This window comes from Drosophila obscura, unplaced genomic scaffold (assembly GCF_018151105.1).
Source record: "Drosophila obscura isolate BZ-5 IFL unplaced genomic scaffold, ASM1815110v1 contig_179, whole genome shotgun sequence".
NCBI classification, from domain to species: domain Eukaryota; kingdom Metazoa; phylum Arthropoda; class Insecta; order Diptera; family Drosophilidae; genus Drosophila; species Drosophila obscura.
The window spans coordinates 8,095,219-8,119,145 of record NW_024542766.1 but is presented as its reverse complement, the minus strand read 5'-3'; the positions used below and the strand labels follow the sequence as shown (position 1 = coordinate 8,119,145).

At 46.2% G+C, this 23,927-nt stretch overlaps 8 protein-coding genes and 1 long non-coding RNA gene across 12 annotated transcripts; 7 read left to right on the top strand and 2 right to left on the bottom strand.

Moving 5' to 3' along the window:
* Window positions 1-97: 97 nt before the first annotated feature.
* LOC111076491 (chromodomain-helicase-DNA-binding protein 1) lies at window positions 98-8,702 on the top strand. Of its 2 annotated transcripts, none has more exons than XM_022370307.2 (7): window positions 98-296; window positions 1,662-2,285; window positions 2,378-2,490; window positions 2,565-2,747; window positions 2,815-7,446; window positions 7,514-7,636; window positions 7,717-8,702. In XM_022370307.2, exons 1-7 carry the CDS (start codon window positions 288-290, stop codon window positions 7,910-7,912), a joined length of 5,880 nt encoding a protein of 1,959 aa, XP_022225999.2. In that variant the 5' UTR covers window positions 98-287; the 3' UTR covers window positions 7,913-8,702. The 2 variants fall into 2 exon arrangements, with proteins under 2 accessions (XP_022225999.2, XP_022225998.2); XM_022370306.2 differs by lacking the exon at window positions 98-296 and adding an exon at window positions 350-424.
* Window positions 431-1,005, top strand: LOC111076496. The gene is made up of 2 exons (XR_002608037.2): window positions 431-573; window positions 630-1,005. It is a non-coding gene; the product is annotated as an uncharacterized LOC111076496 (long non-coding RNA).
* Window positions 8,703-9,445: 743 nt separating the features above from the next.
* Window positions 9,446-10,408, top strand: LOC111076495 (EEF1A lysine methyltransferase 2). Its single transcript, XM_022370310.2, has one exon. The coding sequence runs from the start codon at window positions 9,519-9,521 to the stop codon at window positions 10,167-10,169; it is 651 nt and encodes a 216-aa protein (XP_022226002.1). The 5' UTR covers window positions 9,446-9,518; the 3' UTR covers window positions 10,170-10,408.
* On the bottom strand, window positions 10,225-11,784 carry LOC111076462 (three-prime repair exonuclease 1). Its single transcript, XM_041592395.1, has 2 exons — window positions 11,383-11,784; window positions 10,225-11,308 (listed from the first exon to the last, which is right to left on the bottom strand). The coding sequence occupies exons 1-2, from the start codon at window positions 11,684-11,686 to the stop codon at window positions 10,476-10,478; spliced, it is 1,137 nt and encodes a 378-aa protein (XP_041448329.1). The 5' UTR covers window positions 11,687-11,784; the 3' UTR covers window positions 10,225-10,475.
* LOC111082159 lies at window positions 11,753-13,905 on the top strand. 2 transcript variants are annotated; one of them, XM_041592394.1, is made up of 3 exons: window positions 11,753-12,016; window positions 12,094-12,267; window positions 12,326-13,905. In XM_041592394.1, exon 3 carries the CDS (start codon window positions 12,398-12,400, stop codon window positions 13,787-13,789), a length of 1,392 nt encoding a protein of 463 aa, XP_041448328.1. In that variant the 5' UTR covers window positions 11,753-12,016; window positions 12,094-12,267; window positions 12,326-12,397; the 3' UTR covers window positions 13,790-13,905. The 2 variants fall into 2 exon arrangements, with proteins under 2 accessions (XP_041448328.1, XP_022234034.2); XM_022378342.2 differs by having other exon boundaries at window positions 11,753-12,027.
* Window positions 13,906-15,007: 1,102 nt separating this feature from the next.
* Window positions 15,008-17,033, top strand: LOC111076464 (interaptin-like). The gene is made up of 2 exons (XM_022370275.2): window positions 15,008-15,118; window positions 15,182-17,033. The coding sequence occupies exons 1-2, from the start codon at window positions 15,053-15,055 to the stop codon at window positions 16,928-16,930; spliced, it is 1,815 nt and encodes a 604-aa protein (XP_022225967.2). The 5' UTR covers window positions 15,008-15,052; the 3' UTR covers window positions 16,931-17,033.
* Window positions 17,034-17,079: 46 nt separating this feature from the next.
* Window positions 17,080-19,048, bottom strand: LOC111076465 (tubulin gamma-1 chain). Its single transcript, XM_022370276.2, has 3 exons — window positions 18,777-19,048; window positions 18,517-18,719; window positions 17,080-18,457 (listed from the first exon to the last, which is right to left on the bottom strand). The coding sequence occupies exons 1-3, from the start codon at window positions 18,823-18,825 to the stop codon at window positions 17,294-17,296; spliced, it is 1,416 nt and encodes a 471-aa protein (XP_022225968.1). The 5' UTR covers window positions 18,826-19,048; the 3' UTR covers window positions 17,080-17,293.
* A 306-nt stretch (window positions 19,049-19,354) lies between these two features.
* LOC111076463 (recombination repair protein 1) lies at window positions 19,355-21,859 on the top strand. Of its 2 annotated transcripts, XM_022370274.2 has the most exons (4): window positions 19,356-20,547; window positions 20,613-20,681; window positions 20,763-20,962; window positions 21,020-21,859. In XM_022370274.2, the coding sequence occupies exons 1-4, from the start codon at window positions 19,479-19,481 to the stop codon at window positions 21,677-21,679; spliced, it is 1,998 nt and encodes a 665-aa protein (XP_022225966.2). In that variant the 5' UTR covers window positions 19,356-19,478; the 3' UTR covers window positions 21,680-21,859. The 2 variants fall into 2 exon arrangements, with proteins under 2 accessions (XP_022225965.2, XP_022225966.2); XM_022370273.2 differs by having other exon boundaries at window positions 19,355-20,547; window positions 20,613-20,962.
* Window positions 21,860-22,497: 638 nt separating this feature from the next.
* LOC111076499 (thymidylate synthase) lies at window positions 22,498-23,704 on the top strand. The gene has a single exon (XM_022370314.2). The coding sequence runs from the start codon at window positions 22,579-22,581 to the stop codon at window positions 23,611-23,613; it is 1,035 nt and encodes a 344-aa protein (XP_022226006.2). The 5' UTR covers window positions 22,498-22,578; the 3' UTR covers window positions 23,614-23,704.
* The last annotated feature ends 223 nt before the right edge of the window (window positions 23,705-23,927 follow it).

The following is a 23,927-nucleotide window of genomic DNA, read 5'->3' as shown; positions in this document are numbered from 1 at the left end:
TTTTTTCCTCGGTATATTTACGGTATGTTTAGAAAATAAGAAGGTATATTTCGGTATATTTCTTTATCGATACGACCCACGGTCACACTGCCTTAAAACAAAATGGCGTATTATTGAAAGAAAGACGAAGACGACGTGATATTTTTATGTGTTGAGAAAAGTGCATTTAAAAACAAGTGGCTTGTTGCAAGGACCACAAAAACATTTGCCCAGCTAACGTATAAAAGTGTATTGCATGTATTTAATGCGCGCTACACGGCAACTCTGTGTGCTACCACAAAAATATAATGAGCCAGGTAAGTAGGCCTTGAAAAAGTAGTGACAGTGAACGTCGGTGTGTGTTTGAAAAGTGGGAAATAAAAATATGGAATTGGTATATTACTCTCAGCAAGGCGGTTTAAATCAGTGTCAATCCAGTCGTCTAGTGAGTATTAACAAAAACAAAAGTGATATTTTTGAAATATATGCTCCGTGCTGTGGGTGTGGCTACACGCCTGGCCTGGGAGCCAGCCCCCCGTAGGAGCCCCTCGTTCCGAGACACCCTCACTTTGCTGGCGATTTGTGTGGCTGCAAGTGGGGCATTTGGCAAAAACTAACTTTTTAACCATTATACCGATAATGTTTCACAGTTTTGACGATGCCAAAGTATCCTCGGGACTTTGACGTGGCAGTGAGAGTAGATTTTATGGGAATCCATTGGGTACCCATTTTCGCAAAATTTGTTTAAATTTGACCATTTCGGTTTGTTTTCATCGAATCCGGCTATGAAAATCCTTCAAAATGTGTGCATTTTATTGTTTTTCGATGCAAATTGCAAATTTTCATCGATTACGTAATCAAAATTTGTTGGGTGCAAAGTTTTTCCAACTGGATTTCCTACAATATTCCTTGGGTTTTCACCCCGCCAAAAGGTAGCCGGTAAACGAATTCCTCAAAATTTCATTGAATTTGATCAAAAGAATAGATTCAAAAAGTTTTTTACTGCAATAAAACACATTTTTCGAAGAATTGGAGGACTTCTTTTGATATAGATCATTCCAGGAGACCCAAAACCCGCTGGTTTTGCAAGGATTTCCGCGTTCTGGCTCCCAGGATTAGTGTGTGCTGGTGACTGTCGCGTTTTCCTGTGAAGAACTCTCCAGATTTCTCCTTGAGCCTCCCAGGAACCCTCACTGTTTGTTGCCTTTTAACTGCATTCCTTTCAATTCGAGCGTCTGAGCAGTCTGAAGATTTCTGGACAGGATTAGCTCCATTAGAGCAAGTAGATGCCCTATACCCGACCTGTGTTCTCTCGTCTTGGGCTAGATATAGGCAATACCTTGCTGGATAATCAACAATTCTATAGAACTGTATACATTCTTGATACTGATTTGCCATTCCAAGCTTGGGGTCAAGATCTGGTGGGGATTTGGGTGTCAGTCGAGCGCAAGTTAGGCACCAAACTGTAGCTGGAAAGTGGGCCGTGGACTAGAAGTGCACTCTGTTGTGCAGCTGTCCAATCTCTAATATATTAATGTGAAATTTGTAAAGAAATAGAGCTTGCCAGAAAAATTCTGGGCAGGATTAGCGGGTGTAGTCTGCGGTTCTTTGCTCAACTTAATGTGTGTGTCGTGTCGGTTGATTTGGTAACTATTTTGTGATTTGTTTCCGCTTTTCTTTAGGCACTCAATGAATCGGCGAATAGTATTGGCTCAGACGAACAAGATGACCCCCGTGATGAGGCAAACGGCACGGACAACAGTGGCAGTGGAAGCGCAAGCGGCAGTGGCAGTGGCTCCTCAGGATCCGACTCAGATTCGGATAGTTCCTCGGGAAATTCCAGTGATGGACGAAGCTCTCCGGAGCCGGATGTCAAAACATCAAGCACGTCGGTGGCGGGTTTTCCACCAACAGCAGCAGCTGCACAGGCGGACAGTAAAACGAATGGCTTCACAGACGATCAGGAGGAGAGCTCCAGTGGCGGATCAAGTGGCAGCGACTCCGATACAGAGCCGGAGGAAACCAGAGCACGAGGAGACCAGACAGCAACTGGCGGCAAGCTCAGCGCGAACACGAGCACGAGCACCAACAGCAGCAGCAGCTCATCAAAGCCACAGCAGGGCGAGGAGGAAGATGACGAAGATGACGACGATGATGACGATGAAGATGAAGAGACTGAAACTGTACAGCAACAGCAGGAGCAAGAGCAAGAGCCGGCGGCGGCTGGCAGTGAGGAGGCCTCTGCCGATGAAGATGCCAGTGATAGTTCTGCAAATGCGTCGCCCACATCCTCAAGCAGCAGCAGCGTAAGTCGGGGCTTGCACACACACACACACCCACACACAGAATGTTCACTCTGTAGTTTCTTGAATATTTCTCTTGGGCTTAATCCGCACAGGAGGATGAGGAGGAGGACTATAGACCCAAACGAACGCGCCAGGCGCGCAAGCCCCCAACCGCCGCAGCCGACAAATCGAAGCGAGCGCCGCCACCCAAGAAGAAAAAGAAAACGTACGATTTTTGCTTCTGGATTCTGGATATATTTCGCGAGCCTCCTATTGTGATATTTTGTTTTGTCCTTTTAGCTGGGACTCGGACGAAAGCGATGAGAGCGACGAAAGCGATGAAGAGTCGTCCGCCCATAAGCGCAAGCCGGCGGCAGCCACTACCTCTAGGAATAAATCAGTGCCACAGCAGCAACAGCCACAGCGACGTCGGGTAAAGTCCTTCAGCTCTGAGGACAGCGACGATGATGATGCCAGCAAGCGGTACAAAAAATTGCAGTTGCATTCTATTCTCTGCAGCATTTATTTAATGTTTCCCTCTTTTATGCAGCTGCGCCACGCGTCGCACAGGAGCCGCTGTTAGCTACAAGGAGGCGTCTGAAGACGAGGCCACCGACTCGGAGGATCTGCTGGAGTGCGAATACGACGAGACACAGGCGGCGGCCGCTGCCGTGGAGGACGAGAAATGTGAGACCATTGAGCGGATCCTGGCACAGCGCATGGGCAGGCGGGGATGCACGGGCAACAAGACCACCATCTATGCCATCGAAGATCCCAATGCGAAAGTAGAAGAGGTGGAAAAGGTGGCTGAGGCTGAGGAAGAGCAGGCAAAATCCCAGTCCCAGGAGGAACAGGAGGAGGAGGAGGAGCAATATCTGATCAAATGGAAGGGCTGGTCGTATATCCACAACACATGGGAGTCGGAGCGTACGCTGCGCGACATGAAGGCCAAGGGCATGAAAAAGTTGGACAACTTCATCAAGAAGGAACAGGATACTGCCTACTGGCGCCGCTATGCTGGCCCCGAGGACATTGACTACTTTGAGTGCCAGCTGGAGCTGCAGCACGAGCTGCTCAAGTCGTACAACAACGTGGACAGGATCATTGCGAAGGGATCCAAGCCGGATGTCGGCACCGACGAGTTCCTATGCAAATGGCAATCGCTGCCCTATGCCGAGGCCACCTGGGAGGATGCCACGCTGGTGCTGCGCAAGTGGCTGCGCTGTGCCGAGCAGTTCCACGACAGAGAGTCCTCTAAGTGCACACCCTCGCGTCACTGCCGCGTCCTCAAGTATCGTCCCAAGTTCTCGCGCATCAAGAGTCAGCCCGACTACCTGGTGGCTGGTCTGGTGCTCAGGGACTATCAGATGGACGGCCTCAACTGGCTGCTGCACTCGTGGTGCAAGGAGAACTCTGTCATTCTGGCCGACGAGATGGGCCTGGGCAAGACAATACAGACCATATGCTTCCTCTACTCCCTGTTCAAGGTGAACCACCTGTACGGGCCCTTCCTCTGTGTGGTTCCCCTCAGCACGATGACTGCGTGGCAGCGGGAGTTCGACCTGTGGGCGCCGGATATGAATGTGGTCACCTATCTGGGGGACATCAAGTCGCGCGAGATGATCCAGCAGTACGAGTGGCAATTCGAGGGCTCCAAAAGACTGAAATTCAACTGCATCCTGACCACATATGAAATTGTCCTCAAGGACAAGCAGTTTCTGGGCACCCTGCAGTGGGCAGCGTTGCTGGTGGACGAGGCGCATCGTCTGAAGAACGACGACTCGCTGCTGTACAAGTCGCTCAAGGAATTCGACACAAACCATCGACTGCTGATCACGGGCACGCCCCTGCAGAATTCGCTGAAGGAGCTGTGGGCCCTGCTGCACTTCATCATGCCCGAGAAGTTCGACACGTGGGACAACTTTGAGCTGCAGCACGGCAATGCCGAGGACAAAGGCTACACGCGACTGCACCAGCAGCTGGAACCGTACATCCTGAGGCGTGTGAAGAAGGATGTGGAGAAGTCGCTGCCCGCCAAAGTCGAACAGATTCTGAGGGTCGAGATGACCTCGTTGCAGAAGCAATACTACAAATGGATTCTCACCAAGAACTTTGATGCGTTGCGCAAGGGCAAGAAGGGTTCCACCTCCACCTTCCTCAACATAGTCATAGAGCTGAAGAAGTGCTGTAATCACGCGGCTCTGATCAGGCCCTCGGAGTTTGAGCTGATGGGCCTGCAGCAGGACGAGGCCCTGCAGACGCTGCTCAAGGGCTCGGGAAAGCTGGTGTTGTTGGACAAGCTGCTGTGTCGACTCAAGGAGACGGGCCATCGGGTGCTCATATTCTCGCAAATGGTCCGCATGCTGGACGTCCTGGCCGATTACCTGCAGAAGCGGCACTGGCCATTTCAGCGCCTCGATGGCAGCATAAAGGGGGAGATGCGTCGCCAGGCTCTCGACCATTTCAATGCCGATGGCAGCCAGGACTTTTGCTTTCTCCTCTCCACCAGGGCCGGGGGGCTGGGCATCAATCTGGCCACCGCCGACACGGTCATCATTTTCGACTCGGACTGGAATCCCCAGAACGATCTGCAGGCCCAGGCCCGGGCCCATCGCATTGGCCAAAAGAACCAAGTGAATATCTATCGCCTGGTCACGGCGAGATCCGTCGAAGAGCAGATAGTGGAGCGGGCCAAGCAGAAGATGGTCTTGGATCACCTCGTCATCCAGCGGATGGACACCACGGGTCGCACGGTGCTGGATAAAAGCGGCAACGGCCACTCCTCGAACTCCAATCCCTTCAACAAGGATGATCTCTCCGCCATACTGAAGTTTGGCGCCGAGGAGCTGTTTAAGGACGAGCCAGAACACGACGAGCACGAGCTGGTCTGCGACATTGATGAGATTCTGCGGCGGGCAGAAACCCGAAACGACGATCCAGAGATGCCGGGCGACGATCTTCTGTCCGCCTTCAAGGTGGCCAGCATAGCGACCTTCGAGGAGGAGCCGAGCGAATCGAACAAACAAGATGTGGACGCCGGCGACGAGGCGGAGGACGACAGCAAGGACTGGGATGACATTATTCCCGAGGGCTTTCGCAAGGTGATCGATGACCAGGAGAAGGCCAAAGAAATGGAGGATCTCTATCTGCCGCCCAGAAGAAAGACGGCGGCCGCAAATCAAAGCGAGTCCAAGCGTGGATCAGGCGGCAAGTGCGGACGGTCCAAGCAGGGGGACGATTCTGGCGACTCAGAGTACGAGCTGGGCTCCGACGCCAGCGGGGATGAGGGTCGTCCCCGTAAGCGCGGACGCCCCACAATGAAGGAGAAGATCACCGGCTTCACCGATGCCGAGCTGCGTCGCTTCATTCGCAGTTACAAGAAGTTCCCCGCCCCGTTGCACCGTTTGGAGGCGATCGCGTGCGATGCCGAGCTGCAGGAAAAGCCCCTGGCCGAGCTGAAGAGACTCGGCGAAATGCTGCACGACCGGTGCGTCCAGTTCCTGGACGAGCATAAGGAGGAAGAGCTAAAGACTGTGCCAGACGACACACCGGGGGCCAAGCAGCGGCGCGCACGGGCCACCTACTCTGTGAAGCTCGGGGGCGTCTCCTTCAATGCCAAAAAGCTGCTGACCTCCGAACAAGAGCTGCAGCCCCTCAACGAGATCATACCCAGTGCAGCGGCGGAGAGGCAGCAGTGGACATTCAACATCAAGACGCGGGCGCCCGTCTTCGATGTGGAATGGGGCAACGAGGAGGACACCAAACTGCTGTGCGGCATTTACCAGTACGGCATCGGATCGTGGGAGCAAATGAAGTTGGATCCCACCCTGAAGCTCACCGACAAGATCCTGCTGAACGACACCCGCAAGCCGCAGGCCAAACAGCTTCAGACCCGTGCCGAGTACCTGCTCAAGATCATCAAGAAGAATGTGGAGCTGACGAAAAAGGGCGGACAGAAGCGCCAGCGACGGCCCAGAGCTGCACGAATCAACGCCGAATCGAAGGCCAGCAGCAACTCCAACAACCATGGCACCGCATCTGGCGCCATGGCCGACGGAAAAGCTCTGGCCGAGGCCGAGGAAACTGCTGACGGGGGTCGGGGGGCACTGGATAATAGTTCCAGCCACTTGGATCCCTCCTCCACAGCTTCGCCGCATCAGACTCCAGCCTCTGAAGTGGCCGGCGGCGGCACAGCACAGAAGACTAAAAAGTCCAAGGCCAGGTCAAAGAAGACCAGCTCCTCGGACAACAATGGCAACAAGCCCATGCACTTTACGGCCAACAACGAGCCGCGGGCCTTGGAGGTGCTCGGCGATTTGGATCCGAGCATTTTCAACGAATGCAAGGAAAAGATGCGTCCAGTCAAGAAGGCCTTGAAGGCGTTAGATCAGCCCGATTTGAGTCTGTCCGATCAGGATCAGCTGCAGCACACGAGGGATTGCCTACTTCAGATCGGAAGGCAGATCGATGTGTGTCTGCAGCCGTACGGCGAGTCGGAGAAGAAGGAGTGGCGCAGCAATCTGTGGTACTTTGTGTCAAAGTTCACGGAGCTGGATGCGAAGCATCTGTTCAAGATCTACAAGCATGCCCTCAAGCAGCAGCTGGGTCGGGAGTCGGGTGGCAAGGGGAAGAGCAGGGCTGGCTCCAAGGAGGATTCAGTGAGTCCCAGCAAGAGCCGACGCAATGGTCTTCCAGCTGAGAAGGACAAAGACAGGGAGCGGGACAAGAGCGGCAAGAAGAAGCGGAAAGACAAGGACAAAGAGCGTGCGGGCCAGTCGCGTTACTCGGATGGTGGAACCCCCTCTTCGGGTCGCTTTGCCAACGACTCGCCTCTCAAAAGAAAGAGGGATGAGAACGACGTGGACGGCGGCGGCATCGTGGGCGTTGTTGGCGCAAGCGGCGGCGGCGGCATCAGCGACCATCTCAAGTCGATGTCCTTCAAGCGGCTGAACATGGAGCGTCACGAGGAGCGTAAGAAGCATCATCGCAGCAGCGAATACTATGGCAGCAGTGGAGCTGCTCCGCCGGGCAGCTACGAAGGCAGTAGCAGTGCTCGCAGAGCGGGCCTCAACTCTCCATCCACGCCGAATAGCCGCAGTGCTCGTGGCGGAGGTGGCTACGAGGCACTGCCTGCGCCATCGGGCTATACGCCGGAGCTGGAGCGTTGGCATGCCAGAGAACGGTAAGATACACCCACAGCGGAAAATGCAGAGAGTTTTCCCAACAGAAATGTTTCCTCTCCATTGCAGGTACAGCTTGGAGTATAAGCGCGATCGCTATGAAGTCGGTTATCCTCGCAGCGGCGGACCTCCAGGGGGCTACCATCGGGATCACCGCGAACGTGATCGCGACCGGCGTCCAGACAAGCGAAGGTATGCCCCGGTGGCCCAGGCCCACAACTAGCCCTGCATTTGGGCATACGGATTTCACTTATATACCTTCATTATTGCAGATACCCTCCTCACCTGCCGCCGCACGCCTACCCGAGTCACTATCTGCCGACGAATTATTACATGCCGAATGGGATCGTGCCCGCCCTACCTCCCCCGCCAGGATACCGCAGCGATCCGCGTGGATATCCCATGATGCCACGCGACTATCCAGCCGACTATCGACGCAGCGACTACGAGCGACGTACGCAGACGTGAGAAGCGCCAAAACGGCGTCCATTGTACATAGAACAAAAACTACGAGTAGAATTAAGCAACTGTGGACAAAACACAAACAAATCATATAAGAAGATGAAGATGAAGCCTGCATACAATACAGGTGGTAGCATAGCGTACGGATATGTAAATGTAATGCCTATCTATCTATCAGTTAATCAGTTTAGTTTATATCTAACATAGCCAACGTATCGTCGTCACATCCGATCGCACAGCGCATCATCACACATTGTCATGCATGGTGGCAATACCTATCCTATAATTCTGTGCGTAATCATAGGCTTTAATTTTATTTCTATTTTATTCGACCGTGTACAGCTGATTATGAAAGTATGCTATGCTTGAAAGCTGTGCTATGCGGTGCGGTGTGGTGTGGCGAGTCCCTCTAAGCAACAAAACAAACCAAGTCTTTTGAAAGCTTTTAAACAACAAATAACAAATTCTCACTATATTTATATATCAATATATGTACCATAAACACAAGCAATTGGACAGGAAGCGTTGAGGAAATCACGATCGTTAAGTTTTAAGTGAAATAAGGAAGCAGCAGCAAATATGGATTTGTTTTATATCTATAATGCATTACAACTTTTATATACATACATACTATACCATATAGAGATACTGATTGGATAATTGAATGAGCCAGAAAGTGTAATTTAGTTAACTTTAAAGCTATTAATATTAATAATGTATTAATACACAAATTACGTTGTAGTTGTCTGAGAAATCGATTATCATGTACATCAATAAATTATGAACTATATAAATTAAAGAAGACTTTTTAATAGCATGGACAAATCATATCATTCATTCATCTGCCTTCTGTGCTGTGCGTGCAAATTAAATTGTTGCGGTGGTAAATTGTGTTTTTAAAAAAGATTTTATTTCACAAAGACTAAGTGCTAAGGTTTTTACAATTGACCGGGCTGTACTGCGATTTATATTTAAAGTGAACTCTCCAGTTCTGCTGCTAGAAACCAACTGACTTAACTCTAATAATTTTGTTCTCATGAAACCCTCTTGATTCTTCTTCGGGAAGCTTCTATAAACATTTTGGTTCGATCGGATTCGATCATCCAGTTGGGGAATTGTGAAATTCCAAAATGCAGCGTTTGCAGAAATCAGCCGCAGCTGCAACGCAAAGGTTTCTATATGAAATCAAAGATTGTTTATATTAGCCGGGTGGCCTGAGTGGCTGGTGTGGCCTGAGGTTTGAGACCAATGGATTTCTATATGAAATCAAAGATTGTTTATATTAGCCGGGTGGCCTGATTCTGAACTGTGGGAATCCGAAGCTTGTTTATATCATACTATGGGAAGCCAAAGATTGTTTAAAAACTAGATAAGATTCATATAATAATGGGTACTTTAACTTGCACTCATCATCAAACTAAGAATAAGTAAAAAGGATTTCAAATCAAATCAAATAGTAAAAAAAAAAAAAGTATAGTGTGACCACCTCGACAGAAAAATTTAGCATTTTTAGCACACTGGGCATGTCGTGCAACTCTGCATCTGTGAACAGCTGACGAAAAGTACATTCAGATAGACTTTATATTATATCTATAACTTTCTACATCCTGCGATGGACACTGAACTAGATGGATCGGAATTGGGAACCAAAGAATATTGGGAATCGAGCTATACGCGTGAAATTGGAAACTACAAAAGCCACGGAGACGTGGGTGAGATCTGGTTTGACGAGGATTCGCAGCAACGTGTTGTCGACTGGCTTCTAAAGCAAGAGCAAGTGGACAAGCAAACTGCACGTGTGCTCGACCTGGGTTGCGGCAATGGGATGTTTTTAGTGGCCCTGGCAAACGAAGGTTACGCCCAGCTAACTGGGGTGGACTACTCCCCAAAGGCAGTTGAGTTGGCCAGAAGCATTGCCAAGGACCATGCTCTAACTATCAGCTATAATGTGGCGGACTTGACTCTACCTCAGACAGATTTGGGAAGCTACAATGTTGTGCACGATAAGGGCACCTATGATGCCGTAAGCCTCTGTCCCGACAACGCCAACGAGAAACGCTCGCTATATCTTGGCACAGTGGAGCACTTGCTGCACGACAGCGACAGTCTATTTATAATAACATCCTGCAATTGGACAGAAGACGAGCTGGTTCACAGCTTTGCTGACAAATTTATCAAATGCCACACTATTCCAACTCCGACATTTAAATTTGGTGGCAAGGTTGGCAGTGTAGTAACGTCTGTAGTATTTAAGAAACGCTGATATTGTAAATCTAACAAATCTCATTACGGTTATCTGCCGAACATTTGTATGACTTCGGGGCTTTGATCAAAGTTTTTATTACAAATAGTACAAATACGCCATATGCAGGTGTTGATATGCCTTAAAATTTACGAGTTCTTAATCTAATCAATGTATAAAATTTTGATTAGATTAAATGATTAAAAGTAGGTGCATGCTAAAAAATATACATAATATTTGAACACAATTAAAATCGAAATCAAATATGTTTTTTCTACAAATATACATGCCATGTCTTATCTTATACAACATTCAATTCTACAGATGCTACAATTTACGTCGAATGGGTGAGCCAAGTGGAGTGATTTGACTGAATGGAATGGCTTGCTCTTCCGCAAAGGCTAGGAAATCCATGCCGTAATGTTGGATAAGCGACGTGAGCATGGCCACATCCGCCTCCGCTCGGTGTGCATTAGTTGCAGCTTGCTCGAATTTTCTTTCAAACAGTGATCCCAATTTGTACTTGTCTTTTGGTGGATAACGTTTTCTTTCAGCACACTTGACGCCGCTAAATAGTTTGCGACGAGATCCCAGTGTTCGCCTAAATGGTGGCGACTCCTCCAGTTTATCATCCTCGCTCTCCGTGATTTTCCTACGCTTTGAAGCAGCTTCTGTGGGGGTCAAAACTGGACGTTTTGGAGTTGTTTCATTCAGCAGCCGCCAGTCAATTTCCTTAATGGATTCAGTCTCCTCCAGTTGTCCACTCACAGACGCCTCCAGGGCATCATAGCCGTTCGCTTCAGGGTCCGGGATCAGGATTACACCTTTTGGGGTGCTTTCGTTTTTCAACCAACAATGAAGTGGTTCAGCTTCCTCCACATTCACGGACCCGCTTTGGGGAATTTTCATAAGACCTTCCTCAATGAAATGCTTGTCATCGATCTCCAAAAAGGCACGGAGCGAGTCGACACAAGTCAAAGCAGGTGAAAATTCTAGATTTAAGTTAGCAAAAGCCTTCCTTACAATAGGAAAATCAAAGTCCCAGCCATTGTGAGCCACTAAACACACCGGAGATGGCAAATGCTTCAAAAAGTTGAGGATCATTTGACCCGAGTTCTCGTCTAACTTAGATTCTCGTTCGAGTATGTAGTTGTTTAGACCTGGAATGTATCCGTGAATCATCATTTTAATGGGTGTGGGAGGGGGGGGGGGGACCACTTGTGAAATTACAAACCTGTAGTTCTTTCCGCATCCGGATGCACCATCATGGACGGCTGAAATAGTACATTCAACTTGTGTAACACACGCGGTGGCAGGGGCAGTGACGGTACATGTACCTTATTTCCCTCATATCCTTTTTCCTTTCCCTTTTCCTTCAGGAGAGCTGCTTCAAACGCATAAATACACATTTCCGTGATACCCACCCGATTGTAGTTGTACGAAGGCAAATTAGTTGTCTCCAAATCCAGTACAGCGAATGTGGAAATTTTAGGCTGATCTTCGCACTGCTCCCCACCTTGGCAATTGTATGGATCCATCGCACGTACGTCTTGACGACTCGACTCCACCGTCAACTTAAAATAAATATATGCTCTGTTTTATTTCAAAACATTTGTACGTGTAGTGTACGTCGTTTACAAACACTGAAAATTGCCCAGAAAAATATTGTGTTACTATCGATACTGTCAATGCTTCCTTCTAACATTTGGATGCAACAATCGATGGCCAGCCGCCTTTTCCTTTAAATTCAGAAGAATTCATTTTTAAGTACTTGAGAAATTCAGCTTGAAATCGGGCATTTGTGGCAGCCTTAACTTCGAATTGGTTCCAGCATAATAACAAATCTCAACGCAGAAGCTGTTTGGACGGTAAGCGTTTGGTAAGCGCTCCAAAAAAAATTGCAGTGCGCCAAAGAACACTAAAACTAAACCAAAACTTGTCTCAGATTACCAGCTAAAAGTGGCATCAAACACCAACAACCCGTAACTGGAACTGCTGACGAAAACGCAGTTTTCCATCCTTTGTGAGAGCGAGGAAGCTGTCGTCCCTTTCATTAAGCACAACGAACTGCACCCATCGACGGTTAAGCTGAATATCATCGAGATAACCTACATTATAGGTAGGTATATGAATATGTACATATATGAAATTTGGCTTACAAATTCCCCAATTTACAGCGAGACTGGCCCATCAACAGATACACGTAAAGATACGTTTTCCACAGAACAGAACACAACGCAAGAAGCGAAATGAGTGAGCACGCTTGCAGTAGCACTGAGGCAGATTCTGCTGCCGAGGAAAAAAGAAAAGCAGATGGGAAGAAAGCCTCTGGCACCGATGACGCATGCATTGCAAAGCAAGATAAAGTACGAACGTCTCGGAAATCAGCTCTCGATGTAAACGAGGATTGTTGGAGAGTCGTGTTTGATTATCTAGACGTGGGAGACCAGTTAAGTCTTGCTTCTTCGAACCTGTGGATTGGAGAGATATTCAAAAGCTACGCAAACCATCGGTACAAAAAGATTGATGAATCGCTCACGAGACGGATTAGCGATAAAGATCGGAAACAACTGTTGCAGATCGTTGGCGAACATATGGTTAGCTTTGAGGGCTATGGAGATCAGGAACTGTGGCTTTTGCGGAGCCACTGCTCGAATCTCCAAAATCTGAAAATAACCATTGAACAGGACGAAGGCGGATGGGACGATTTAAGCAGCTTGAAAAAGGTCAAATCTTTGCATGCTGTTTTGCTGGACTCTAGAGACGACGAAGGAGATTTTTGGTGTACGGATTTTGTATACAATCTCGAGCAATTACCGTGTCTAAAAAAACTGAAGTTGGAGGCTTACTCATATAGCGGAAGAGGATTATATGTACTTGATCAACTGGAATCTCTGGAGCTGCGTATCTTGGGAAAAGATGGTTTCAATACCAGGTTTTTGGAGAAAAGCTGCCAAACGATGAAGCAACTGCGGAATCTTCGCATAGAAAGTAGAGGTGACATCAGCAAGCGCAATTTTGAAATTCTGGCTACGAACTGTCAGCAACTGGAACGGCTGAACCTTGGCATGGAGCTCTACCGCTATACGCTGCCCTATCAGCTGATCTGTCAGTTACCCAGGCTGCAACATTTGCAAGTGTCGTACAACTGTATTTTAAGCGACATGTTATTTGATGCGTTGATCAACAAAAAGGGTGCTCCCCTGGAAAGCCTTATCCTGGACATGATAACATTGTCCGCGGATCAGGTTAGGAGTCTTTGCAATATTTCTACACTCAAGGAACTCGATGTATACTGCGATACCGTCCCCTTGGAAGACTTGATGAAGCTGAAGAACCTTCTATACCTCCACATATCCATGCCAATTACGGATAACCAGCTTCTGGACCTCCTGAAGGGGCTTCCGAACCTAAAAGTTATCCATTTACTAGAGTGCCGTATGATAGACAATTCATTTGTGAATAGTGTTCGTGCCTGGATGAGCGAACAGAGGGAGCAGCGCGGGAAGATTCAAATCTATCTTGGTCAATCGGATAAACCGGATGTTTTGTATGCTGATCCGTTGATTGAAATCAATAAGGGTTCTCTAGAGGGAGCTATATTAATAAACAAAGAACTTGGTGAGCAAATTCAGGACTAGAAACTCAACCGATTTGTATATAACAATTAATGGATAGAAATTCGAAAACGAGCAAAATTAAAGTAGAAATTTGTTATTTTAATTAATAGTTAATTAATAAACTGTATTTAATTTAACCTTTTGACGGAGACTCTTCATTTTTGTGTTACATAATTCATTTGGCTGAAACTTTTATTCAATACTGTTAATAATAATATTATTACACTTTTGCCTCCTCTATCCGTTGATGTAGCAATCGTTTAGAAATGACATTTAGAACAACTAATTCGTGATAAGCATCGAATTCCTGATCGTTTGACATCCCAATCTCAATATTTTCGAAAATTTCTGAAAAAAAGGCATGTCAATAGCGGATTACGGCAGTTATCCGCTTCAATGACCTATTTGATTAAACCTTATTTATGAATAATTAAAATGAAAATGAGTACTTATAATTAGCAAATCCTTTAGGAAATTGATTATATAATCGTAAAAAAATATATGTTCAGCGCTGACAGCTTATTAGTAATATTAAGCCGAATATTAAAATCGAGGAGTATCAATGCATCAGAACTACTCAGTCTCTCTTTTAAAGATATTACCGAAATTTCGCAGCTCACGGGTACCAATAATATGTTGCTTGGAACAACAAATTTAACATCAATTAAAGGAAATACGGTATACAAAAGTTCATACGCATAGAAGAAACTTGGTTGACCAGCAACAATGACGTCATATTTAGTAAAAATTTACGTTTTATGCTTTGGCTGTTTGTTTTTGAACTTTTTTATGTAAACAGAGGGATAACTAGCTAGTAATATTAAACTGAATATCAAAATTATGGAATACAATTTCAATCAATAAAATAGAACGGTTTCCCATTGTCGACCAGGGTGGTATTTAATATTTCCAAGAAATTTATGTAACTTTAACATATTTTACGCCCTACAGGTGAAAGGTCATTTTTGTTTTGTAAGTAAAGAGGAGGATGGAGCTACAAGGAGCCTTTGCAAACAGTATTATTTTCCGCGGTTTAACAAAGGGTGCTCAACTTTTTAAATAGAGGGGTGTTAAATGGGTTAAGTCTCGTTTGATCACCGGATTGCCCTGGTTTTTTTATGGTATGGTATTTGAATGGTATTTCTCGAAACTGAAATGGTATTTAATGGTATTTATTTCTTGGCGGATGGTATTTTTTATCGTTATCGTCACGGTCACGCTGCACTGATCTGAGTCAAATCTCAAATCTGAGCGGCAACGCAACTGTTGTGTATTCTGTGAAAAATGTGCTGTATTATTTTATTATTTCTGTTGGGGTTATTTTCGCAGATCTCGCGGGCCCGAACTTTGGTGAGTATAAGAGGGTAAAGACAATAGCAGACAGGCGAAAATATCCAATTACGCTAATCACAGATGGAACCAAATCCTGGCTGCACAGACTTCTGCGTCAAATCCATAAAATCAGTGCTGGATCAACAGCTTATGATGCAACTGCAGATGAAAAACATTGAAAACAAGTTGAGGACCCAACAGGAATGGGCTGAAAATCTAATGAATCATCAAGAACAACTGGAGAACAGACAAAAACTAGAGGCAATCGAGTCCAGACTAAAAAAACATGAAGATACCTCATCGACGCAATTGGCCAGACTGGAGAGTGTAGAACATAGATTACTTGAACGCCAAAGGATGGATAATTCTGGAGAAAATGGTCTGTTGGAAATGATCGAAAGAGTGAAGCAAAACTTGTCAGATCAGCAGGAAAGAAACGATTCTGACATAGGCAGGCTAAGCGAAAGACTGGATGGACTAGAGAAACAGATAAAAGAGCAGCAGAAGAGGTCTGCTTTCATCGAAAGCTCAACCACGGAGAGACTTGGAAAATTAGAAGACAAACAGCGACAGCTGGTTTTGGGTGCACAACAGATGCTCGAGAGACTAGGACAAATAGAAAAACAGATCGCAGTCGAGCATGCGAAGGCGCAACTCGAGAGGGTGGAGCGAGAGTTGGCACAGCAAGGCAAGAGTGCCTCTCATCTCGAAAAGTACCGGGATAGACTAACTCTAATAGAGAAACAGTTCTCAGGGCGAGAGAATGACACCTTAGTTACGAAGAGAATCGACCACTTGGAGAAAGTGCTGTCGGGGCAACAAGGCAATATAACTTCAAATATTAATCGACTCGCTGATAGTGTTAGCGGGATAAAGGAAACATTTTCTGCCCAACAATTGAAGCATATCTCTGAGCACGCTGCGACAAGGGAGAGAATTGAAAAATTAGAGAAACAATTAGCTGACAAGAAACAAAAGATCGACTCGGAGGTAAGTAAGTCGGTGGATGTGCTGAATAGGGTAAAGAATCAGTTTACAGACCAACAAACGAAGCTTGAAAATGATGAAAAGAGACTGTTGGACTCACAGACCAGACTGTCCAAGCTACAGGATCAATTTACGAATCAACAGAAAAAAGTTTCTAACCATGAGGCAGCCATTAAGGAGTCAGAGTCCAAAATAAAAATACTGTGGAAGAACATATTCGTCACGGTTCAGAAACATGGCTCTGAGGGAAATAAGCTGACAGAGGTGGTTAATGGACTTAAAAATCAGTTTGCAAGTCATCAAACGAAGCTTGAAAATGATGAAAAGACACTTTTGGAATCACAGACCAGATTGGCCAAGCTACAGGATCAATTGACGAACCAGCAGAATAAAATGTCCACCCACGAGGCAGCCATTAAGGAGTCAGAGTCCAAATTAAAAACACTGTGGCAGAATCGGCTCGTAACATTTCAGAAACTCGGCTCAAAATATTATTATTTTGAGAGGAACGAGAAACTAAACTGGACAGATGCTCGGGATAGATGCCAAGAGCTGGGCAGCCACCTGGCTAGCCTGCAGGACCAGCAGGAGTTCGATTTAGTGACCAAAGATCTATACGACGTTTACTACTACTGGTTGGATGTGAATGATATTGAAACAGAAGGGGTATATATGTCGAGTACTACTGGGAAGAAGGCAAATTTCTTGAAATGGAGACAAATCCCAGATGACTGGAAGGGCAATGAAGATTGCGTAGAACTGGCCTATGAGAGTAAAGCAAATGCAATGGGAATGAACGATGTACATTGTTCGGAAAAACACATGTACATTTGCGAAAAGTAGTTTGGTGGGGGGCGAAGTAGGTTGGTAAAATTAAGTTGTTTTTCTTTTGCTTAGCTCTAAGTGTGCCAAATGTTTTCACTGAAGATTTCTTAATAAATCTCAAATAAGAAATCGTCTAAAAGTAATTACTTTCGTTTTTTGTTAATTAACTTTGTAATTTTATTAGCACAAGAACGATTGTTAACGAACTGGTAACATTTAAGTACAGATAAGCTGTATCTACAAAATATCTACTCGTAGTAGGTACATTGTGCTGGTTAATACTTAAAGGATTTGAAATTCTTTCGTGTCCGGAGCTACAAGTACTAAAAACAAAAATTGTTTGTGGTTTCATGGCACGCGTTTGTCACGAGATAGGTGATTTTAATGATCGCCCCCAGACTTTGCATCCTCCGACTTGGAATCTCCTGGGGCACGTTTGAACGAGAATTGCATGTAGTCACTGCGCGTGGCTGCCTCGTACTCCTGAACAAGGCTGTCAACTGTCTCACGGGACTCATCCAGCTCGGTGAGATCGTCTTTGAAGATGTCTTCGCGTCGGAATTGATCTAGAAAAGCGCCACGTTTGCGTAGCTTGTCGTATTGATTCAGTGCCCGCTCAAATAGCGAGCAGATGCTGGTGTGGTTGGCCAACATCAGGCCAGAGACGCGATGGTTGCTTTGCACGTAGGGCGAAGAGCGGGACAGGGCCACCTGGATAGAGGTTGGTCCCCAGGGTATAAACTGGGCCATCTTCCGATCACGAATGCGCTGCAGTGACTTGTGCACCTGGCTAGGATCCACCTCGCCCTGGATAATGTTAAGTATAGATATGTAGCAATGATGATTTGTCTTGTCGGGACCAGTGGACACCATCATGTTTTTGGGCTGCAGTAGACGACGCATTACATCCAAGACGGTCGTTTTGCGAATATTGACCGCTTGCTGATTGTTGACGTCCGAGTCGCTGGTCAAAGGCGTGTAGCCCGTCATAAGGAAGTGCAACTGGGGTGTGGGTATCAAGGGCGCCATAAGCCCGATGAGATTGTTGTTCATATACGAAGGGTAACGCAATGTGGTTGTGCTCACGCTCATAATGGTGGACACTAGATTGTTGATTTGGGAGAAGCTGGGATTCTGGATGTGCAAGCGATCGCAAGCTATGCGATTCAGGGCCGTGTTGTCCAGGACGACCACACTATCCGCCGCACTGGTTAAACGTCTCAGTGTCAGCAATGAGTTGTATGGTTGAACAACAACATCGCTTATCTCATCCTGATTGGGAAACACACTGAAGGTCTGTATGAGTTTCTTCGGATAACGGTCTGCCAGGCGCTCCATGATAAAGGACCCCATGCCAGAGCCAGTACCACCGGCAATGGAATGACAGAGTATGAATCCTTCAAGGGAATCACTTCCATCGGCTTCTCTATCGATTATGTCAAATATTTCCTCCTGCAACTTATCGCCCTGACTATAGCCAGACGCCCAATTATTGCCAGCGCCGCCACCATGCTTTGATAAATACACGTTCTCTGGGTTGTAGAGCTGAGGGAAATAAAAGGAAATAGCTGCTGACTTTGAAATCGCTTTGGTCATCATTTTACCTTTGCATATGAAGAGCCCATTATTGTATTGATCACCCTCGGCTCCAAGTCAAGAAGCACCGCACGCGGTATGTAGTGGTCATCATCGGCCTGGTAGAAGAACACATCTTTGCGGTCCATGCCATCGGTAGCGAAGTCCTCTAGAACGCCGCTTGGCGAAATGCCATGTTCCAGGCACAGACGTTTCCAAAACTCGAACCCAACTGCCCAGCAAGCTTATTTAGCATCCATTTACATATTTATGTGTATTTGTTACTTACTTTGATTGCCGCATTGGCCCAGCTGCAAAGTAATTATTTCGCTTGGCATTTTTGAATGTAAACGCAAACTCAAGCGTCAAAGTCGCAGTATATTCCTTCCGTCTATAAAATGACCAGCTGTGTCCACGCCACGGCTATGCTCTGAACCCGTATAATAAGTTTGTTTCTCTTTTAAACTACAACACACAGAAACACAAAAGGAAGGATATTATATTGAGACAAGACAATCATTTAATTCGAACAGGCTCGAGCAAATATTTTTTAATAACAAGTGCTGGGTAACGAAGCAACATCTTTCGATATCATGTCCCCTAATAGTGTAAGGTGACGAAATGGCGCGGGTCGGCAAATATGGTATTCAGATCAAAGTCCTTGATGAAAATTTTCCGCAGAAATTCGACAGTTGATTTGAACTGAACCAAATTGAGCTAATTTTGGTCAGCAAAATACTATGAATTAACTACTTTTCTCCCTTAGTGACGTCACGCACAGTGGTGCTTAGCAGAAATCGGTCGACCCTGTGTCACCTCACATTTACGGCTTGAGACGTTGAAGTATCTTTCAACACTATTGCCGGCTTCTTGAAGAAATATTGGTCGTCGTTGCCCGCTCAGAGTTGTTTTGCTTGTCCGCACACAATCAAGATATTATTTTTTCGAGCATTTAAGTCGAGCACAAATATTCACAATATAATATAATACAATGCCCCGTGCCAAGGCCACTAAAAAAAAGGTAGAGGAGCCTTTAGAGCTCGCTGCGGCTTCAACCAATGGAGGTGTCGTCAATGAAAACGCCGGTAGTGCAGATGCTGATGCCAAAGTGCTGACGAAGGGGAAGCCACGCGCTAAAAAAGCATCCAAGACAACTGCTGCCGAAAACCCAGATGCAGACCAAGTTGAAAACTCCCAGACCTCACTTGCACGTGGCGGCAGGAAGAAGCAGTACAAGGAGGAAGAGGAGATCGTCGGAAAAGAGCCTAAGGCTCCGAAAGGACGTGCTGGAAAGGCAAGTAGCGAGCCTGATGTAATTGAGGATCCTGCACCAAAATCTAGCAAAGCAGTCAAGTCTCGGGCCAAAAAAGAAAAACAGCCTGCTGTTGAAGAAGAGGAAGAGCCAGCACCACCCAAGGGCCGCGCCAAAAGAGGAAAAGCGACAGCTGTCGAGGAATCGCCTCCAAAGGAAACAAAAGCCCGCGGACGTAAGAGGAAAGACCCTTCAGAAGACGCAAATGCTGTGGTAGAAGAAGTAGAACCGCCGAAACAACGACCAAAGAAAGAACAACCACCCTTGATCGCGGCAGAGCCAGCGCAGAAGGGAAAAGAAAATAAAACCGAAACAACAACCAAAAGGGCTCGAGTTAACAAGCGTCTGGCAGATTCGGAAATTGCCGAGGTTCTTGAGGAAGAAGATGTAGTTCCAGAGCCGCCAAAGGCTACCAATAAGCGAACTAAGAAAGCGAAAGCTGGGGAAAACGGTGTCCAAGCTGAGCCTGTGCCAGTAGGAGATTCGAAGAGTGCTAAGTCTACAGAGGAAGCTAAAGCAGATGCAGTCCCCAATCCCACAAAGGCCACCAACAAGCGAGCTAAAAAAACTAAAGAAACCGAAGCTGTGCCGCCAGCTGAGCCGACTGAGGCAGCAAAGCCAGCTAAGCAGAGAGCCAAAAAGGACGGCAAGGAGGAACCCGAACCAGCACCCAGCAAAAAACGCGTTCAGAAGGCCTCTGCCAAGAAGGAGAACGAGGAGCTGGGAGAGACAGCTGAAAGCAAGCCAGGTTGGCGTGAACTAAATAAAATACACAATTGCACACATTTCTAACCACACTTAACTTTATTTCAGTTCGCGGTCGAAAAAAAGCCGCCACTAATTCGGAAGCTGTTGAAGATGATGCGATTGATGGGTCGAAAAGTATGTTGGTGGAGCCCTCCGGATGCGTGGGCGGTGCAGTATTGAAAAGCTTGCACAACATGCTCAACTTTTGTTTTCCAGCATCCAAGGCCAAGAAGGAGAAGGTGGAGAAGGCTGGAGAAGCCAAAGTAAATTTGGATAAAGCTGATTTTGCCCTGCCAGCTGAAAAGGTATTCAATTTCAAAATCTCCAGCTGGAACGTGGCTGGCCTAAGAGCATGGCTCAAGAAGGACGGTCTTCAGAGTTTGGCTCTCGAGGAGCCAGACATATTTTGTCTTCAAGTAAGTCCGCACCGAAACCCACTAGCAGAACATTATTATTCACCTTTTTTGTTGAAGGAAACTAAATGCTCAAACGATCAACTGCCCGACGAAGTGACCAACGTGCCGGGCTATCATCCCTACTGGTTATGCATGCCAGGCGGCTATGCTGGGGTGGCCATATACAGCAAGATTATGCCCATTCATGTCGAGTACGGCATTGGAAGCGAGGAGTTTGATGATGTGGGACGCATGATAACCGCCGAGTATGAAAAGTTCTATTTGATCAATGTCTATGTTCCGAATTCGGGTCGCAAGCTGGTTAACTTGGAGGCCCGCATGCGTTGGGAGAAACTGTTCCAGTCCTATGTACAGAAGCTCGACGCCTTAAAGGCGGTCGTTATATGTGGCGACATGAATGTGTCCCATAGCGAAATCGATTTGGAAAATCCGAAGACAAACACCAAAAATGCAGGCTTCACTAAAGAGGAGCGGGATAAGATGACAGAGCTGCTTGGCCTCGGATTCGTTGATACCTTCAGGCATTTGTATCCCGACAAAAAGGGTGCCTACACATTCTGGACTTACATGTCCAACGCACGCGCTCGCAATGTAGGCTGGCGTCTCGACTACTGCATTGTCTCGGAGCGATTTGTCTCGCGCATAGTGGACCATGTGATGCGCAAGCAGCTCCTTGGAAGCGACCATTGCCCAATTACTGTATTCCTTAATATTTAAACAGCATTCCACTTTATTTTCTTTGTTTTTATTTGTATGTATTAATTTGTAGGCATTACGACCTTTTCACCCCTCATATAATTGTACCGCCTGTTCTATTTTTGTTGTAGATCGACCAAGTTCGGTATTTAAATAGAATTACACAAAATAAATTCCTCGTACAAACAAAAAGTGTTTGAAAACTGATAGAAAATAGCGCATAGATCGATAAACAGACTATCGATGCATAACTATTTTATTTGAAACCAGTTGTTGTTCCAGAGAGTGTGGAGTAGTGTGACAACAGCATGGAATTTTGTATTAACTTAATTAAATACATTTTTCGCAATAATACATTGTATATGAACTAAACAGTGTTCCATTTGGGCAACTTTCCCTTTCTAGGTCACACACCTTGCAACGTCTCGAAGATGGAAGTTTATATCGGTAACGTAAACAGACACCGAGCAAAATTCATTTAGCAATAATGTAATAATTTCATTTACTGTCATTTACTATCATATCGGTGATATATTCTTTTTTGAAAAAATATCAAAATGATACAAAATAAATCTTCGAAAAAATATCGATATATTGATATTTTCATATATTTTTTACAACCCTAATTTTTGATGACTTCATGTTTTAACTTTATTTTGTAAACAATTCAATAAAAGGGAGTGATTAATGTTAAGTCAATCTAGTAGAGAATTGTTTTCTTTATTTAATAAAATTATATTTTTAGTGCTGAAGATCCTAGCTATCTAGGAACATTAAACCGAATATCAATATGATGGAATCTTTTTCGATTGGCGGGAAAGAAGTGTTGAAGTCAGCTGCTGGGCGCATCCCCACACTGTTTTCCCGCCCAAATTTAGTTTGCTCCAAATTGATTCTATTTTTGTTAAATATTAAAGGCAATGGCGAATACAGTTGAAACCCCCAAATTTTCATCAGACGATGTTTCGCCAGTCAAGCGTAAATTGGAAGATTGCAATGTTGGAGTGCAGCCTGAGAATGGCAACTTGGCGTGCGGCAATGGGTCCCCCGTGAAATGTAAGATGAGCAACGGCGGATCGGACACCAATCAAAATGAGCAGAAGTATTTGGACTTGATTCGCTATGTCATAGAGTACGGTGAACGTCGTATGGATCGCACCCAGGTAGGCACACTATCGACATTCGGCAGTCAGCTGCGTTTCGACATGCGGCAGTCGTTTCCCCTGCTGACCACCAAGCGGGTGTTCTTTCGGGCGGTCGTGGAGGAGCTGCTATGGTTTGTGGCCGGAAAGACAGATGCGAAGCTCTTGCAGGCGAAGAACGTGCACATTTGGGATGGCAACAGCACCAGAGAGTTTCTAGACAAGCTGGGCCACACGGACCGCGCCGTGGGAGATCTGGGTCCTGTCTATGGCTTTCAGTGGCGACACTTTGGTGCCGAGTATGGCACCTGCGACGATGACTACAGCGGCAAGGGCATCGACCAGTTGCGCCAGGTAATTAGGACCATCAGGGATAATCCATCCGATCGTCGCATCATTATGTCCGCCTGGAATCCACTGGACATACCAAAAATGGCATTACCCCCCTGCCACTGCCTTGCACAATTCTACGTCTCTCAAACTCGAGGAGAGCTCTCCTGCCAGCTGTATCAGCGGAGCGCCGACATGGGCCTGGGCGTGCCCTTCAACATCGCCTCCTATGCCCTGCTCACCCACATGATAGCCCATGTAACGGGCTTGAAGACGGGCGATTTTGTCCACACCATGGGCGACACTCATGTGTATCTTAACCATGTTGATCCACTAAAGGAGCAGCTAGAACGCAAGCCACGACCGTTTCCAAAGCTGAAAATCAAGCGAAAGGTCGAGAACATTGAAGAATTTCGATACGAAGACTTTGAGGTCATCGGCTACGATCCTTACCCTAAGATAAAGATGGACATGGCCGTCTAAAAGTACTCCTTACTGTATTATTATCTGAAATACTGGCCAAATTCGTAAAATTTTCCAATCTCAATTTACTTAATAAACTAATTCTCAAAAATGTTAAGCTTAACTAAAATTAATTTTCTTCTACAGTTGTTGATCCGCGCTTCCACAGCTTAAGGTCTTCGCAGTTGTAATGGGAACATTCCATCCAGCTAACAAGAATACTCAGTCATGCAATATGTGTAGATGTATTCGCTCTCCTGTACCAATTGCTCGCTTAGAGACATTGCCCACATTGCCAGAGATTGATTTCTTATCAGGTTTCGCTTGGGCTAGTC

What these genes read in the sequence shown, in the direction of transcription:
- LOC111076463 (XM_022370273.2), top strand. Translation starts at nt 19,479, where the DNA reads ATGCCCCGTGCCAAGGCCACTAAAAAAAAGGTAGAGGAGCCTTTAGAG. An exon ending in GACAGCTGAAAGCAAGCCAG is followed by an intron (nt 20,548 to 20,612) that starts GTTGGCGTGAAC and finishes ACTTTATTTCAG; the next exon opens with TTCGCGGTCGAAAAAAAGCC. An exon ending in CAGACATATTTTGTCTTCAA is followed by an intron (nt 20,963 to 21,019) that starts GTAAGTCCGCAC and finishes TTTTTGTTGAAG; the next exon opens with GAAACTAAATGCTCAAACGA.
- LOC111076495 (XM_022370310.2), top strand. Translation starts at nt 9,519, where the DNA reads ATGGACACTGAACTAGATGGATCGGAATTGGGAACCAAAGAATATTGG.
- LOC111082159 (XM_041592394.1), top strand. Translation starts at nt 12,398, where the DNA reads ATGAGTGAGCACGCTTGCAGTAGCACTGAGGCAGATTCTGCTGCCGAG.
- LOC111076464 (XM_022370275.2), top strand. Translation starts at nt 15,053, where the DNA reads ATGTGCTGTATTATTTTATTATTTCTGTTGGGGTTATTTTCGCAGATC. An exon ending in TCTCGCGGGCCCGAACTTTG is followed by an intron (nt 15,119 to 15,181) that starts GTGAGTATAAGA and finishes CGCTAATCACAG; the next exon opens with ATGGAACCAAATCCTGGCTG.
- LOC111076499 (XM_022370314.2), top strand. Translation starts at nt 22,579, where the DNA reads ATGGCGAATACAGTTGAAACCCCCAAATTTTCATCAGACGATGTTTCG.
- LOC111076462 (XM_041592395.1), bottom strand. Translation starts at nt 11,686, where the DNA reads ATGGATCCATACAATTGCCAAGGTGGGGAGCAGTGCGAAGATCAGCCT. An exon ending in GGATGCGGAAAGAACTACAG is followed by an intron (nt 11,309 to 11,382) that starts GTTTGTAATTTC and finishes GATACATTCCAG; the next exon opens with GTCTAAACAACTACATACTC.
- LOC111076491 (XM_022370306.2), top strand. Translation starts at nt 365, where the DNA reads ATGGAATTGGTATATTACTCTCAGCAAGGCGGTTTAAATCAGTGTCAA. An exon ending in CCCAAGAAGAAAAAGAAAAC is followed by an intron (nt 2,491 to 2,564) that starts GTACGATTTTTG and finishes TTGTCCTTTTAG; the next exon opens with CTGGGACTCGGACGAAAGCG. An exon ending in GATGATGATGCCAGCAAGCG is followed by an intron (nt 2,748 to 2,814) that starts GTACAAAAAATT and finishes TCTTTTATGCAG; the next exon opens with CTGCGCCACGCGTCGCACAG.
- LOC111076465 (XM_022370276.2), bottom strand. Translation starts at nt 18,825, where the DNA reads ATGCCAAGCGAAATAATTACTTTGCAGCTGGGCCAATGCGGCAATCAA. An exon ending in GGGCCAATGCGGCAATCAAA is followed by an intron (nt 18,720 to 18,776) that starts GTAAGTAACAAA and finishes CTTGCTGGGCAG; the next exon opens with TTGGGTTCGAGTTTTGGAAA. An exon ending in TGGGCTCTTCATATGCAAAG is followed by an intron (nt 18,458 to 18,516) that starts GTAAAATGATGA and finishes TATTTCCCTCAG; the next exon opens with CTCTACAACCCAGAGAACGT.